Source organism: Oncorhynchus masou, chromosome 23 (genome assembly GCF_036934945.1).
Source record: "Oncorhynchus masou masou isolate Uvic2021 chromosome 23, UVic_Omas_1.1, whole genome shotgun sequence".
Taxonomy (NCBI): Eukaryota; Metazoa; Chordata; class Actinopteri; order Salmoniformes; family Salmonidae; genus Oncorhynchus; species Oncorhynchus masou.
The window spans coordinates 14,456,405-14,471,809 of NC_088234.1; the positions used below are offsets into that span (position 1 = coordinate 14,456,405).

The 15,405-nt window shown below is 44.4% G+C and overlaps 1 protein-coding gene across 1 annotated transcript; it reads right to left on the reverse strand.

Moving 5' to 3' along the window:
- Window positions 1-8,034: 8,034 nt before the first annotated feature.
- LOC135510368 (chromobox protein homolog 5-like) lies at window positions 8,035-15,048 on the reverse strand. The gene is made up of 3 exons (XM_064931231.1): window positions 15,009-15,048; window positions 14,650-14,705; window positions 8,035-8,908 (listed from the first exon to the last, which is right to left on the reverse strand). The coding sequence occupies exons 2-3, from the start codon at window positions 14,684-14,686 to the stop codon at window positions 8,673-8,675; spliced, it is 273 nt and encodes a 90-aa protein (XP_064787303.1). The 5' UTR covers window positions 14,687-14,705; window positions 15,009-15,048; the 3' UTR covers window positions 8,035-8,672.
- Window positions 15,049-15,405: the final 357 nt, after the last annotated feature.

Here is a 15,405-nt window from a genome sequence, read left to right on the forward strand (position 1 = left end):
CCATCAGATTGTCAGGACAGTGATCAGAGTAGAGAAATTGATGTTGACACTTCTCCTCACAAAAGGACACAGGCAGAGGCATAGTTACCTGCTCTCTGAGTGGGAGGCCTGAAGCCCCGACAGTTTTGACTATTTCATTAGACATGGGAGGTTTTATCATAGCCTTGCAGTTAAGAAATATTAATAACCCTGTAATTGACTATATATTTTTGTAATCCTGTATCTGTGACCTATTCACACTACCATGTAGCCAGGTCGCTTTGGATAAAGGCATTTGCTTAATGGTATTAAAGTCTCCTTAGGCTCCTTTGACAAGCTGCCCAGTGTAGTTACCATTCCTTTCCAATAGATGGCAGCCAAAGCTTGTTGAAGTCACTACTCGAAGTCACTACAGGGACACAGGGTTGGTTTGCGTTGAAAGTAGTTTTTATCTTCAATGCTGGTTTATCTAGTTGCGCTTGAACCTCTTGTTTAAGTGGACAAGCTAACTAATACACTTTTTACATAAGGCACATCCATTAGGCCTATGTCTTGAAAAAAATTACAGCAGGCTAGATTTACTAAATGAACTGGTTTAATTCAAACGCAAACCCTAGGAAAATGCTGCTTGCTTACACCTCGTCCAATTCTCCCTCATGCCCATAGGGTGAACTGGCGATAAGGTGCCTGCCTGTATGCTCTGCAAATAAAATCAAAAGAAAAGTTAGCCTGATACCTAAACTAAATCATGAGGATACCCCTTTATTGGTTAGAATGAGATTTCATTAATCATGCTGTCTTCGATTCTGTCTAATTAAAAGGGGAATGCGTTACCATCACGCCAAACAGCGCTTGTGATGCACATCGTATAAGGGTACTTTTATATATTTTGTGCACCTACCCACTACTGATGTTAGCTTTAAACAATTTACAATCAAGCAACATTTCAGCAATTATTTACCTGGCATACTGGCTGCTGAGGTGTTTCAGGCAGCATATCTGTGTTGTTACTGTTCCGAAAACAAACTCTTTTATCTGGGGCAACGATCGGCTCAAACATGAATGGCTTCAGTACGTTTCTTGGCTCCCCAACTAACATTATTTCATCCTCTGCCGTAAACTCAGACTCTGAGCTACTCTTGGTAAATTCAGCCATTTTGAGGGGTTCCAAAATGTTCTCTCCTGCCAGTGACACATCAATGCTAATATGCCGATTTACGGTTACAGTTAGCTGCCATTCTAAATCCTAGTGTTTCCATTTAACCTTTCTTTGTAACATGCACTGTGATCAAGTGAAAAAGACACAGCAGGTGGTGAGTGAGGCCCTGTCTCTGTACCAGTTAGTCCAGGTGAGGAAGACTCGGCAGGTGGTGAGAGGATAAAAAATAAACAGAATAGAGCTAAGCACAGGCAAAAATCCTAGAGGTTCAGTCTGCTTTCCAACAGACACGGGAGACAAATTCAACCTTTTAGCAGGACAATAACCTAATACACAAGGCTAAATATTGATTTGAGTTGCTTACCAAGACAACATGGAACGTTTTTGAGTGTCTTGGTTACAAATTTCGACTGAAATCAGATTGAAAATGTATGGCAAGACTGAAAATGGCTGTCTAGCAATGATCAACAACCTGACAGAGCTTGAAGATTTATTTTAAGAATAATGTGCAAATATTTTACAATCCACGTGTGCAAAGCATGTACACAGAAAGTGTCACCACCATTGAAAGAAGAGGACCAAGGTGCAGGATGGTGAGCGTACATTTTCCTTTATTTTAAAATGACACCAACAAAATCCACAACCATGAAGCTTACAGGGCTTTATTGCCACAAACAAAGGTAACTACCCACAAAGACAGGTGGGGAAAAAGGGCTGCCTCAGTATGGTTCCCAATCAGAGACAAAGAAAGACAGCTGTCCCTGATTGAGAACCATACCCGGCCAAAACAAAGAAATACAAAACATAGAAAATAGAACATAGAATGCCCACCCCACATCATACCCTGACCTAACCAAATAGAGAAATAAAACGTCTCTCTAAGGTCAGGGCATGACAGAAAGACTCAGAGCAGTGATATTAACACATATTAACTCACAAGGGTGAAAACTTATCTAATCAAGATATATTAGTGTTTTATTGTTCATGTATATATTTTTTACAAATGTTCAAAAAAAAAATTCACTTTGTAACACAACAAAATGTGTAAAAAGTCAAGGGGTGTGAACTTTCTGAAGGTACGGTAGGTATTTAGTTGCTAGTACATTAGGTCCAGTTACCGTAGGTCATGGGGTAAGAATGTAATCTGCAAGATAATCCATTGTAAATTATGTGTGTAAAATATCTCAGTGATCAGGTTTGCATTATCAAATCAAATGTATTTATATAGCCCTTCGTACATCAGTTGATATCTCAAAGTGCTGTACAGAAACCCAGCCTACAACCCCAAACAGCAAGCAATGCAGGTGTAGAAGCATGATGGCTAGGAAAAACTCCCTAGAAAGGCCAAAACCTAGGAAGAAACCTAGAGAGGAACCAGGCGATGTGGGGTGGCCAGTCCTCTTCTGGCTGTGCCGGGTAGAGATTATAACAGAACATGGCCAAGATGTTCAAATGTTCATAAATGACCATTATGTTCTATCTGTGTTTTCTCTCCGGCGTCCTTCTCCTCTTCCCCCTGTCAACTAGCTCTGAATGATTGTCAATCGCATTGTAGAGTCCAATGGCAGCCCTCGTCTGATCAGATACTCACGAAGCTGGAATAAACACAGAGGTTACATCATTTAGTAAATTTGATAATGCTACATTCCTATCCTCCTTCCCACTCATTCACTTTCCATCTGTATTCAATATCCTTATTTGTTAAAGCAGTCTTACACTTAAATCCCTTCGATGAATGAGATTGTTCCTCATTCTATTATCAATTTTGGAGATTAATTAATAATAATTAATAATAAAATGATACGTTTAACAGTGACTCTTACCTGATTCAAGATCTCAGATTCGGTTTGGTCTGTCGTCATGGATAATTTCAACCTCAGTATAAATGTATATCCTTTAGAGACACAATGAGTCAATAATACAAATAAGCATTAAGCAAAAAAGGACGGACAGACAGACAGACAGACAGACACGTACCGTACCGTACTTTAAGAAAAAAATGAGACTTGACAGGGTTGACCACTTTTACCAATTTCATATAGATATTAAGTAAAGTAAATCACACTTACTAAGCCCACTATTCGTGGTTGACTGTCCGGCAGGTGTAGTTGTAGTGCTCATTTGTGTAGTGTCTGGTAGCTCAGTAGTTGTTGTATTAGGAGCTGTAGTTGTTGTATTAGGAGCTGTAGTAGTTGTATTAGGAGCTGTAGTTGTTTTATTAGGAGCTGTAGTAGTTGGATTAGGAGCTGTAGTTGTTGTTGTCATTGTAGGAGCTGTATTTGTTGTTGTCATAGTAGGAGCTGTATTTGTTGTTGTCGTAGTAGGAGCTGCAGTTGTTGTCGTAGTAGGAGCTGCAGTTGTTGTTGTACTAGGAGCTGTAGTAGTTGTATTAGGACCTGTAGTTGTTGTAGTACCAACTGTGGTTCTGGTTGTAGGAGAAAGAGGTGTAGCTGCAGTTGTTGTTGTCGTAGTAAGAGCTGCAGTTGTTATAGTAGTAGGAGCTGCAGTTGTTATCGTGGTAGGAGCTGCAGTTGTTATCGTAGTAGGAGCTGCAGTTGTTATCGTAGTAGGAGCTGCAGTTCTTATCGTAGTAGGAGCTGCAGTTGTTATCATAGTCGGAGCTGCAGTTGTTATCGTAGTAGGAGCTGCAGTTGTTATCATAGTAGGAGCTGCAGTTGTTATTGTAGTAGGAGCTGCAGTTGTTATCATAGTAGGAGCTGCAGTTGTTATTGTAGTAGGAGCTGCAGTTGTTATCATAGTCGGAGCTGCAGTTGTTATTGTAGTAGGAGCTGCAGTTGTTATCGTAGTAGGAGCTGCAGTTGTTATCGTAGTAGGAGCTGCAGTTTTAACCGTAGTAGGAGCTGCAGTTGTTATTGTAGTAGGATGTGCAGTTGTTATTGTAGTAGGAGCTGCAGTTGTTATTGTAGTAGGAGCTGCAGTTTTTATCGTAGTAGGAGCTGCAGTTGTTATCATACTAGGAGCTGCAGTTGCTATCGTAGTAGGAGCTGCAGTTGTTATTGTAGTAGGAGCTGCAGTTTTAACCGTAGTCGGAGCTGCAGTTGTTATCGTAGTAGGAACTGCAGTTTTTATCGTAGTAGGAGCTGCAGTTGTTATCGTAGTAGGAGCTGCAGTTGTTATTGTAGTAGGAGCTGCAGTTGTTATCGTAGTAGGAGCTGCATTTGTTATCATAGTAGGAACTGCAGTTTTTATCGCAGTAGGAGCTGCAGTTGTTATCGTAGTAGGAGCTACAGTTGTTATCATAGTAGGAGCTGCAGTTTTAACTGTAGTAGGAGCTGCAGTTGTTATTGTAGTAGGAGCTGCAGTTGTTATCGTAGTAGGAGCTGCAGTTGTTATCGTAGTAGGAGCTGCAGTTGTTATCGTAGTAGGAGCTGCAGTTGTTATCGTAGTAGGAGCTGCATTTGTTATCATAGTAGGAACTGCAGTTTTTATCGCAGTAGGAGCTGCAGTTGTTATCGTAGTAGGAGCTACAGTTGTTATCATAGTAGGAGCTGCAGTTTTAACTGTAGTAGGAGCTGCAGTTGTTATTGTAGTAGGAGCTGCAGTTGTTATCGTAGTAGGAGCTGCAGTTGTTATCGTAGTAGGAGCTGCAGTTGTTATCGTAGTAGGAGCTGCAGTTGTTATCGTAGTAGGAGCTGCAGTTGTTATCGTAGTAGGAGCTGCAGTTGTTATCGTAGTAGGAGCTGCAGTTGTTATCATAGTAGGAGCTGCAGTTGTTGTAGTAGGAGCTGTGGTTGTTGTTGTACTAGGAGCTGCAGTTGTTGTACTAGGAGCTGCAGTTGTTGTAGTAGGAGCTGTGGTTGTGGTTGTCATAGCAGGAAGTGTGGTTGTTGGAGAAGGAGCTACAGTTGTGGTTATTGTAGCAGGAGCTGTTGTTGTAGTTGTAGAAGGAACTGTGTTTGTTGTAGTAGAAGCTGCAGTTGTAGTTGTAGAAGGAACTGTGGTTGTTGTAGTAGGAGCTGCAGTTGTAGTTGTAGAAGGAACTGTGGTTGTTGTAGTAGGAGCTGCAATTGTTGCTGTAGTAGGAGCTGCAGGTGTGGTTGTCGTGATCAAAGCTGCAGCTGTTGGTGTAGGAGCCTCAGTTGTGGTTGTCATATTCGGATCTGTGGTTGTGCTTGTTACAGAGCACAGGCTGCCTATTACTGGGACAAATATTACAAGTCACCACAAACAAAAATGACAGGCCCATTGGTCTTAAGATGGACCAGCACATCTGGCAATTGCTGGAAATTCCATATAACCAGTCCATTTGTGACCCATTTCAAGAAGGCGTATATTGCATGTCACTACTTAACAGGAGAGTCATTTCAAAGTTGTTGTTTTTTAATCAAAATGTTTTTTTGGCATAAAAGCCATAGAGGTGAGTTTGGGTTTGTCCGCCATGTAGCACGCTTCTATCTATTTATTTATTTATTTATTTTATTTATTTTATATTTCACCTTTATTTAACCAGGTAGGCTCGTTGAGAACAAGTTCTCATTTGCAACTGCGACCTGGCCAAGATAAATCATAGCAGTGTGATCAGACAACACAGAGTTACACATGGAGTAAACAATTAACAAGTCAATAACACAGTAGAAAAAAAGGGGAGTCTATATACATTGTGTGCAAAAGGCATGAGGAGGTAGACGAATAATTACAAGTTTGCAGATTAACACTGGAGTGATAAATGATCAGATGGTCATGTACAGGTAGAGATACTGGTGTGCAAAAGAGCAGAAAGGTAAATAAATAAAAACAGTATGGGGATGAGGTAGGTGAAAATGGGTGGGCCCTTTACCAATAAACTATGTACAGCTGCAGCGATCGGTTAGCTGCTCAGATAGCACATGTTTGAATGCTGACTCTCTCTGATTCTGAAAAGGAATCAGACAATGAGGAAATCCCTGATTTACGTAAAAACATTTTAATTGAACCAGACGTAGAGTCTTCTGATGACAGTGGTGGGGAAGAAACGCTGTCGTTGTCATGGAAGAATGTGACTGAGTTTTGAAATCAGTGGAAGCAGGGAGTTGATTGCCAAATAAGGAGAGAGTCCAAAAGAGAACACAGAAGGCTGTTGTATAAAACTTGTTTATGGATTACATCTTCCAACTAAGGGTACCATAGAAGGAGAAGCATTCATCCATGTATACGAGTAATAGTCTAGCTACATTTACAGATATTATGCGTTTCTAATTTTGCCAGAAAGTTTGTTTTTATTGCAAGTTAAAGTGTACTGTTAGCTAGCTGTCTAGCTAACGTTAGCTGGCTGGCTCGCTAGCTAACGTTACATTATGTACACTAAGCATTAAGGAATTAAGTAATTCTTGGACCGACTCTCTTCTCTGTATACAACAAATGATGTCGCTCTTGCTGCTGGTGAGTCTCTGATCCACCTCTACGCAGACGACACCATTCTCTAAACTTCTGGCCCTCTTTGGACACTGTGTTAACAACCCTCCAGGCAGGCTTCAATGCCATACAACTCTCCTTCCGTGGCCTCCAATTGCTCTTAAATACAAGTGAAACTAAATGCATGCTCTTCAACCAATCGCTGCCTGCACCTGCCCGCCTGTCCAACATCACTTCTCTGGATGGCTCTGACTTAGAATACGTGGACAAACTACAAATACCTAGGTGTCTGGTTAGACTGTAAACTCTCCTTCCAGACCCACATCAAACATCTCCAATCCAAACTTAAATCTAGAATTGGCTTCCTATTTCGCAACAAAGCATCCTTCACTCATGCTGCCAAACATACCCTTGTAAACTGACCATACTACCAATCCTCGACTTCGGCGATGTCATTTACAAAATAGCCTCCAATACCCTACTCAACAAATTGGATGCAATCTATCACAGTGCCATCCGTTTTGTCACCAAAGCCCCAAATACTACCCACCATTGTGACCTGTACGCTCTCGTTGGCTGGCACTCGCTTCATACTCATCGCCAAACCAACTGGCTCTGTGTCATCTACAAGACCCTGCTAGGTAAAGTCCCACCTTATCTCAGCTCGCTGGTCACCATAGCATCACCCACCTGTAGGTATATCTCTCTGGTCACCCCCAAAACCAATTGTTTCTTTGGCCGCCTCTCCTTCCAGTTCTCTGCTGCCAATGATTGGAACAAACTACACAAATCTCTGAAACTGGAAACACTTGTCTCCCTCACGAGCTTTAATTTAAGCACCAACTGTCAGAGCAGCTCACAGATTACTGCACCTGTACATAGCCCATCTATAATTTAGCCCAAACAACTACCTCTTTCCCTACTGTATTTATTTTATTTTATTTATTTATTTTGCTCCATTGCACCCCATTATTTTTATTTCTACTTTGCACATTCTTCCACTGCAAATCTACCATTCCAGCGGTTTACTTGCTATATTGTATTTACTTCGCAACCATGGCCTTTTTTTGCCTTTACCTCCCTCATCTCACCTCATTTGCTCACATCGTATATAGACTTGTTTCTACTGTATTATTGACTGTATGTTTGTTTTACTCCATGTGTAACTCTGTGTTGTTGTATGTGTCAAACTGCTTTGCTTTATCTTGGCCAGGTCGCAATTGTAAATGAGAACTTGTTCTCAACTTGCCTACCTGGTTAAATAAAGGTTAAATATAAAAAAATTTAAATAATAAAAGTAGCTAGGTCACGAAAATCAGAAAAGCAATCAAATTAATCGTTTACCTTTGATGATCTTCAGATGTTTCACTCATGAGACTCCCAGTTACACAACAAATGTTCCTTTTGTTCCATAAAGATGATTTTTATACCCAAAATGCCTCCGTTTGTTTGTTGCGTTATGTTCAGAAATCCACAGGAAAGAGCAGTCACGATAACGCAGACGTACAATTCCAAATAATATCCATAATGTCCACAGAAACATGTCAAACGTTTTTTTATTATCAATCCTCAGGTTGTTTTTAAAATATATATTCGATAATATATCAACTGGGTGTGTAGGTTTTTTCTATAGCGCCCCCAAATATCCACTAACGCAATGTGATCTTTCACGCTCATTTTTCAGAATAAAAGCCTGAAACTATGTCTAAAGATTGTTGATACCTTAGGGAAGCCATATAAAAAGGAATCTCGTTGATATCCCTTTAAATGGAGGATAGGAATGCATAGGAACTTGTCAGGACCCGGTTTCGAACCTGGGTCTCCGGAGTGAGAAACAGTCACTTAACCAACAGTCACTTAACCAGACACAGGTGCACATAATAATGGGGATCAAGGGAAAAACATAGGGACAAAAAGCACAATGGGGACATCTACTGACCAAAACCCGGAACAACCCTGGCCAAATCCTGACAGAATCCCCCCCCTAGGAACGTGCTAACATACAAACACAGAGCACAGAACTGAGGGAAACAAAGGGTTTAAATACAATCAGGGGAAACGAGACACAGGTGCAAATAATAATGGGGATCAAGGGAAAAACATAGGGACAAAAAGCACAATGGGGACATCTACTGACCAAAACCCGGAACAACCCTGGCCAAATCCTGACAGAATCCCCCCCCTAGGAACGGCTCCTGACGTTCCTACCAGCTCTCTCAGGGTGGAGGACCCTGAACTGACGAATGAGGTCAGGGTCCAGGATGTCTTTGGCAGGAACCCAGGAGCGCTCCTCAGGACCGTAGCCTTCCCAGTCCACCAGATACTGCCAGGACCGCTGCACCCGGCGGGAATCCAGTATCCGGTGGACGGTATAAGCCGGCTGGCCTCCAATGACACGAGGCGGAGGGGGAGGTCTGTCTGCCGGGACAAGGGGAGAAAAAACAACAGGTTTGACACATGAAATGTGGGATTAATCTTAAGGGATCTGGGTAAGTGTAGGCGATAAGAAACTGGGTTAACTCTCCTGGCAACCTTGAAGGGACCGATGTATTTTTGGGACAGCTTGCGAGACTCCACCCGTAGAGGTAAGTCTCTTGTGGAAAGCCAGACTCTCTGGCCGGGGCGCAGGGTAGGCCCGGGACGGCGACGTCTGTTGGCTTGTTGTTGATACCTCTGTGAGGAACGCATCAGATTAAGACGGGTCTTCCTCCACATAAGCCGACAGCGTCTGACGAACCTCAAGGCTGAAGGCACTCTGACTTCTGCCTCCTGGTCCGGGAACAAGAGGAGCATAGCCAAACTGACACTCGTGCGGGGACATACCAGTGGAGGAGGAGCGCAAGGTGTTGTGCGCGTATTCGGCCCAAACAATAAAGGATGACCATGTGGACGGGTTGTCACGAGTCATACATCGGAGGGTGGTTTCCAGCTCTTGATTCATCCTCTCTGTTTGGCCGTTGGACTCCGGATGGTACCCTGAAGATAGACTGGCAGAAGCCCCCATGAGTTGGCAGAAGGCCTTCCAAAACCTTGAGGCGAACTGGGGACCTCTGTCAGAAACCACATCTTGAGGAATGCCGAAGACTCGGAACACATGATTAATTACCAACTCAGCCGTTTCCTTGGCAGAAGGTAACTTAGTCAGAGGGACGAACCTAGCCGCCTTTGAAAACCTGTCGATTATGACTAGGATAGTAGTATTGCCATGGGATGGAGGAAGTCCAGTAATAAAGTCCAATGAGATATGGGACCAGGGTCTGTGGGGAACAGGTAAAGGGTGAAGGAGTCCTTGAGGGCGGAGGTGAGAAGATTTGCCCTGGCAGCACACGGGGCAGGCATTGACGAAAGTGGCAACGTCTTCTCTTATGGTAGGCCACCAGAACTTACGCTGGATGAACTCCAAGGTGCGACCTACGCCCGGATGACAGGTGAGGCGAGAGGAGTGCCCCCACAGAAGGACCTGAGTCCTCACTGCCTTGGGGACAAACAACCGATTGGCAGGGCCTCCTTTAGGGTCCGGTTCGCTAGCTTGAGCACGTCTCACGGTATCCTCAACTTGCCACGAGATCGGAGCCACAATCTTAGCAGCAGGAAGGACAGGCATGTCCGTGTCATCTCGAATGGCAGGAGCGTAGACTCGGGACAGGGCATCCGGTTTGAGATTCTTCGACCCGGGCCGATAGGTGAGGATAAACTGGAATCGATTGAAGAAAAGAGACCATCTAGCTTGTCTAGAGTTCAATCGCTTCGCCTGCTGGATATACTCCAGATTTTTGTGGTCCGTAAGCACTTGAAACGGGTGAGAAGCCCCCTCGAGCCAGTGTCTCCATTCCTTCAATGCCATCTTAACCGCTAGGAGTTCACGATCCCCCACATCGTAGTTCCTCTCAGTCGGGGTAAGCCGGTGTGAGAAGAAAGCGCACGGATGAAGCTTCTTGTCTTCACCCCTCTGAGACAGGACAGCTCCAACACCAACCTCTGATGCGTCTACCTCCACCACAAATGGTTCATCCGTAGTCGGTAGTATCAGGATGGGAGCAGAGAGGACGCGCTGCTTGAGTCCTTGGAAGGCCGTCTCAGCTTCTCTTCCCCACAAAAACCTTGCATTGCCACCTTTGGTTAAAGCTGAGAGAGGAGCTGCCACCAAACTGAAGTTCTTGATGAACTTGCGGTAAAAGTTTGTGAAGCCCAGGAAACGCTGAACATCCTTAACGGATTTGGGGGTGGGCCAATCCGCTACCGCCCCTACCTTCCTAGGGTCCATTTGGACTCGACCGGGTTCCACTACAAATCCCAGGAATTGTACTCGGGATGAATGGAATTCACATTTTTCCGGCTTAACGTACAGATGGCTGTCCAGGAGGCGTTTGAGTACTTGTCTGACATGCTTAGTGTGTTCTTGAAGGGAGCTCGAAAAGATGAGGATGTCATCCAAGTAAACGAACACAAATATGTTAAGCATATCCCTAAGCACATCGTTTATGAGCGCTTGGAACACCGCTGGGGCAATGGTCAGGCCGAAGGGCATCACCAAGTATTCATAGTGACCAGTAGGCGTGTTGAAAGCGGTCTTCCACTCGTCACCAGGTCTGATCCGCACAAGATGGTATGCGTTCCGCAGGTCAAGCTTAGTGAAAACAACTGCTTCCTGGAGCAGCTCGAAGGCTGTGGCCATAAGGGGTAGCGGGTAACGGTTACGGACGGTTATGTCATTGAGTCCCCGGTAGTCGATGCAAGGACGTAATCCACCATCTTTCTTGGCCACAAAGAAAAGGTTGATGGACGCATGAGGCCTGCTTCCAGAGAGTCCTTGATGTAGGTATCCATAGCAGCTCGTTCGGGTGGAGATAGGGAAAAGATCCGACCCCTGGGGGGCAAGTGCCCGGAAACAGGTCGATGGGGCAATCGTAAGATCTATGGGGTGGTAGCATGGTGGCCCTCTGTTTGCTAAACACCAGTTTGAGGTCATGGTAACACTCGGGAACTCGGGTCAGGTCGATGGATTCTAAAGACTCGGGAGTAGAACTCGGGAATTCTGGAAAATACAAGTAGCTTGGCATGTAGGACCCCACTGCTTGATAGTGCCCACAGACCAGTCGATGTGAGGGTTATGGCTGTGAAGCCAGGGGTATCCAAGGACGAGAGGGAACTCGGAACAGGAGATCAAATGAAAGTTCATCAATTCCTGGTGTTGTGAAACTGAAAGTCTCAAGGAGGTAGTGACATGAGTGACAAGTCCAGATCCCAAAGGGCTTCCATCCAATGTAGTAACCCTCATGGGGTCACTTAGAGGTTCAGAGGGAACGCCATTCTCCTTCGCCCAGACACCATCCATGAAGTTACCTGCGGCTCCAGAGTCTACCAAGGCTTGAAGGTGAAGCTTGTGGTTGTCCCAGGAGAGGGTGACTGGAATGAGCAGACGGGAGTTGGACGGATGGGAGGAGGTTATGTTTCCCGTTACAGTTCCCCCCGGTCTGTACGGGACAGAGCGTTTCCCTGGAGCCCGGGACACGTGGAACGGAAATGGCCCGGTTTGCCGCAATATAGACAGCGTCGCTCCCTCATCCGGCGGTCTCTCTCAGCCTGGGAGATGCGTCCAATCTGCATGGGTTCCGGTGGAGCCAGCGATGATAAAGGTGGGGACTCGGAGCTGGGACTGATAGGGGCTAGAGGTCTACGGTTGAGTTCTCTCTCTCTCAGACGCTGGTCAATGCGTGAGGCCAACTTGATCAGGGACTCGAGATTGTCCGGTGGTTCCCGAGTGGCCAGTTCATCTTGGATAGTGTCGGAAAGGCCTTTCAGAAAGCACACCGTGAGCGCCTCGTTGTTCCAGCCACTCGCTGCTGCCACCGTGCGGAACTGGATGGCATAGTCCGTCACGCTGCGCCAACCTTGATGGAGAGTCAGGAGCTGTTTGGCTGAGTCAGAACCACTGCTTGGGCCTTGAAACACTCGTTTGAATTCCTCAGCAAAGGCAGAGTAGCTGGCACAGCAGGAACTATGGGCATCCCACACAGCAGTAGCCCAGGCCAGGGCTTTTTCCGACAGCAGGGTGATGATATATGCGATCTTAGACCGGTCGGTGGGAAACGACGAGGGTTGCAGCTCAAAGGAGAGAGAACATTGAGTGAGAAAGCCTTTACAAGCACTTGGATCACCTGAGAACCGTTGGGGAGGTGGAAGACGAGGTTCAGCCAGGGGGTTAACTGCCATGGGTACGTGAACCTGAGGTACTGGGACGGAAACTGTTGCCGGGGTAAGTCGATCAGATATTTGCTTAATGGAAGTCAGCATCTCCGACAGAAGATGAGAATGTCTAGCCATTAAGGCCTCTTGCTGAACCAGGGCGGCTTCGTGGCGTTGGACAGTCTCCTGGTGGTGGGACAGCGTGGCAAAAAGGTCCTGGGAACTGGCTGCCTCTGGGTTCATTTTTGGCTCTGTGTTTCTGTCAGGACCCGGTTTCGAACCTGGGTCTCCGGAGTGAGAAACAGTCACTTAACCAACTGAGCCACGAATAGACAGCAGAACCCAGAAGATGAGGCAGACACAGCAGTACTTAAGACGGTGTATTTAATAAAGAAAAAATCCTAAAATACAAAAAAATGGCAAATCCAAAAGGTGGTTGGAAAAACACAAAAAGACCTCAAAAGAAACTCACCAAAAATAAACAAAAACAAAAAACAGAATACCACAAGAACTTCACCCGGAATCGACAAGAGCACACAGAACACTAGGGCAGGGTGCTAACATACAAACACAGAGCACAGAACTGAGGGAAACAAAGGGTTTAAATACAATCAGGGGAAACGAGACACAGGTGCAAATAATAATGGGGATCAAGGGAAAAACATAGGGACAAAAAGCACAATGGGGACATCTACTGACCAAAACCCGGAACAACCCTGGCCAAATCCTGACAGGAACTGAGAGGTTTCAAAATAAGAGGCACTTCCTGATTGGATTTTCCTCAGGTTTTCACCTGCAATATCAGTTCTGTTATACTCACAGACAATATTTTTTGCAGTTTTGGAAACTTTAGAGTGTTTTCTATACTAATCTGACAATTATATGCATGAGAAATAAGCAGTTTCAAATGGGTATGTTTTTTAGCCAAAAACGAAAATACTGCCCCCGCAAAAGGTTAACCAACAGTGCAGTTCAAGAAAAGTTAAGAAAAAAGGTTTTTAAAGACAAAGAAACACAAAACATAACAATAACGAGGCTATATACAGGGGGTACCTGTATAGTCAGTGTGAGGGGGTACAGGTTAGTTGAGGTAATTTGTGCATGTAGGTAGGGGTGAAGTGACTATGCATAGATGGTAAACAGCGAGAAGCAGCAGTGTACAAAACAAATTGAGGGGGGTCAATGTAATAGTCCAGTGGCCATTTGGTTAATTGTTCAGCAGTCTTATGGCTTGGGGGTAGAAGTTGTTAAGGAGCCTTTTGGTCCTAGACTTGGCGCTCCGGTACCGCTTGCCGTGTGGTAGCAGAGAAAACAGTCTATGACTTGGGTGACTGGAGTCTCTGAAAATGTTATGGGCATTCCTCTGACACCGCCTATTATAAAGGTCCTGGATGACAGGAAGCTTGGCCCCAGTGATGTACTGGGCCGTACGCAGTACCCTCTGTAACTGCCGTGCAGTTGCCATACCAGGCTGTGATGCAACCGGTGTAGCTGTAGAACTTTTTGAGGATCTGGGGACCCATGCCAAATCTTTTCAGTCTCTTGAGGGGGAAAAGGTTTTGTAGTGCTCTCTTCACATCTGTCTTGGTGTGTTTGGACCATGATAATTCTTGGTGATGTGGACACCAAGGAACTTGAAACTCTCAACCTGCTCCACTACAGCCCCGTTGATGTTAATGGGGGCCTTTTCGGCCCGCATTTTCCTGTAGTCCACGATCAGCTCCTTTGTCTTGCTCACATTGAGGGAGAGGTTGTTGTCCTGGCACCAAACTGCTAGTTCTCTGACCTCTTCCCAAAAGGCTGTCTCATCGTTGTCAGTGATCAGGCCTACCACTGTTGTGTCATCAGCAAACTTAATGATGGTGTTGGAGTCGTGTTTGGCCACGCAGTTGTGAGTGAACAGCGAGTACAGGAGGGGACAAAGTAGCTTTTTTAAAACAATAACAATAACTAAACAGGAGATAGATACGAACCTGAGAAAATTATGATGCGAAACACCCCAAGTTCCATTGCTGTTTTGTTATTCCCTCTAATGCATGGAAGAAAAAAATATTATTCAAATTCAAAATAACTTAGAAACAATTATTATTTTCAATTATACATTTAAATACTAATCAATAATACAAATTGAAATATGTTGTCTCAACACAAAAGGTAGACTAAACAGTAAGCAGTTAAAAATCTCATTGAGTTTTTCTTAGTGAGATTTTTCTGTCAATACGGTAAGCCTACCTGTAAGTAAGAGTGTTCACTATTCCATACATTTACATTTTGATAAATTGCATGTACTTTCAATGTATAATAATTGATAGATTAATAGAAAGCGTCTCACAAAAATGGTTGCTGCTTGTCTTCCTCGGTGTTCAGGCTTCTGTGAGCTCCTCATCAACTGAGTTTCTCTTTAATGTTTTCTCTGTCAGCTGGCATCCCAAATGGCATCCTATTCCCTATATAGTGCACTGCTTTGAATAGGGCCCATAGGGAATAGGGTGCCATTCGGGATGTACACTCAGCCTCTGGTAGTTACAGTAACTATGCAGTTAAACAAGGAAGAAAATACTATCAGTAAGCAACTTCTGGTAACACTTGAAAATCAAGCAAGAATTTATCAGCATTTGTGACTGCATTTCTTTATGTGAACTTATGTCAAATGTTGAAGATTGTCTTTTCTGTAAACATAAAAGTACAGACTCATAGCTAAAATATGGTATATAATACACTGAAGTTGG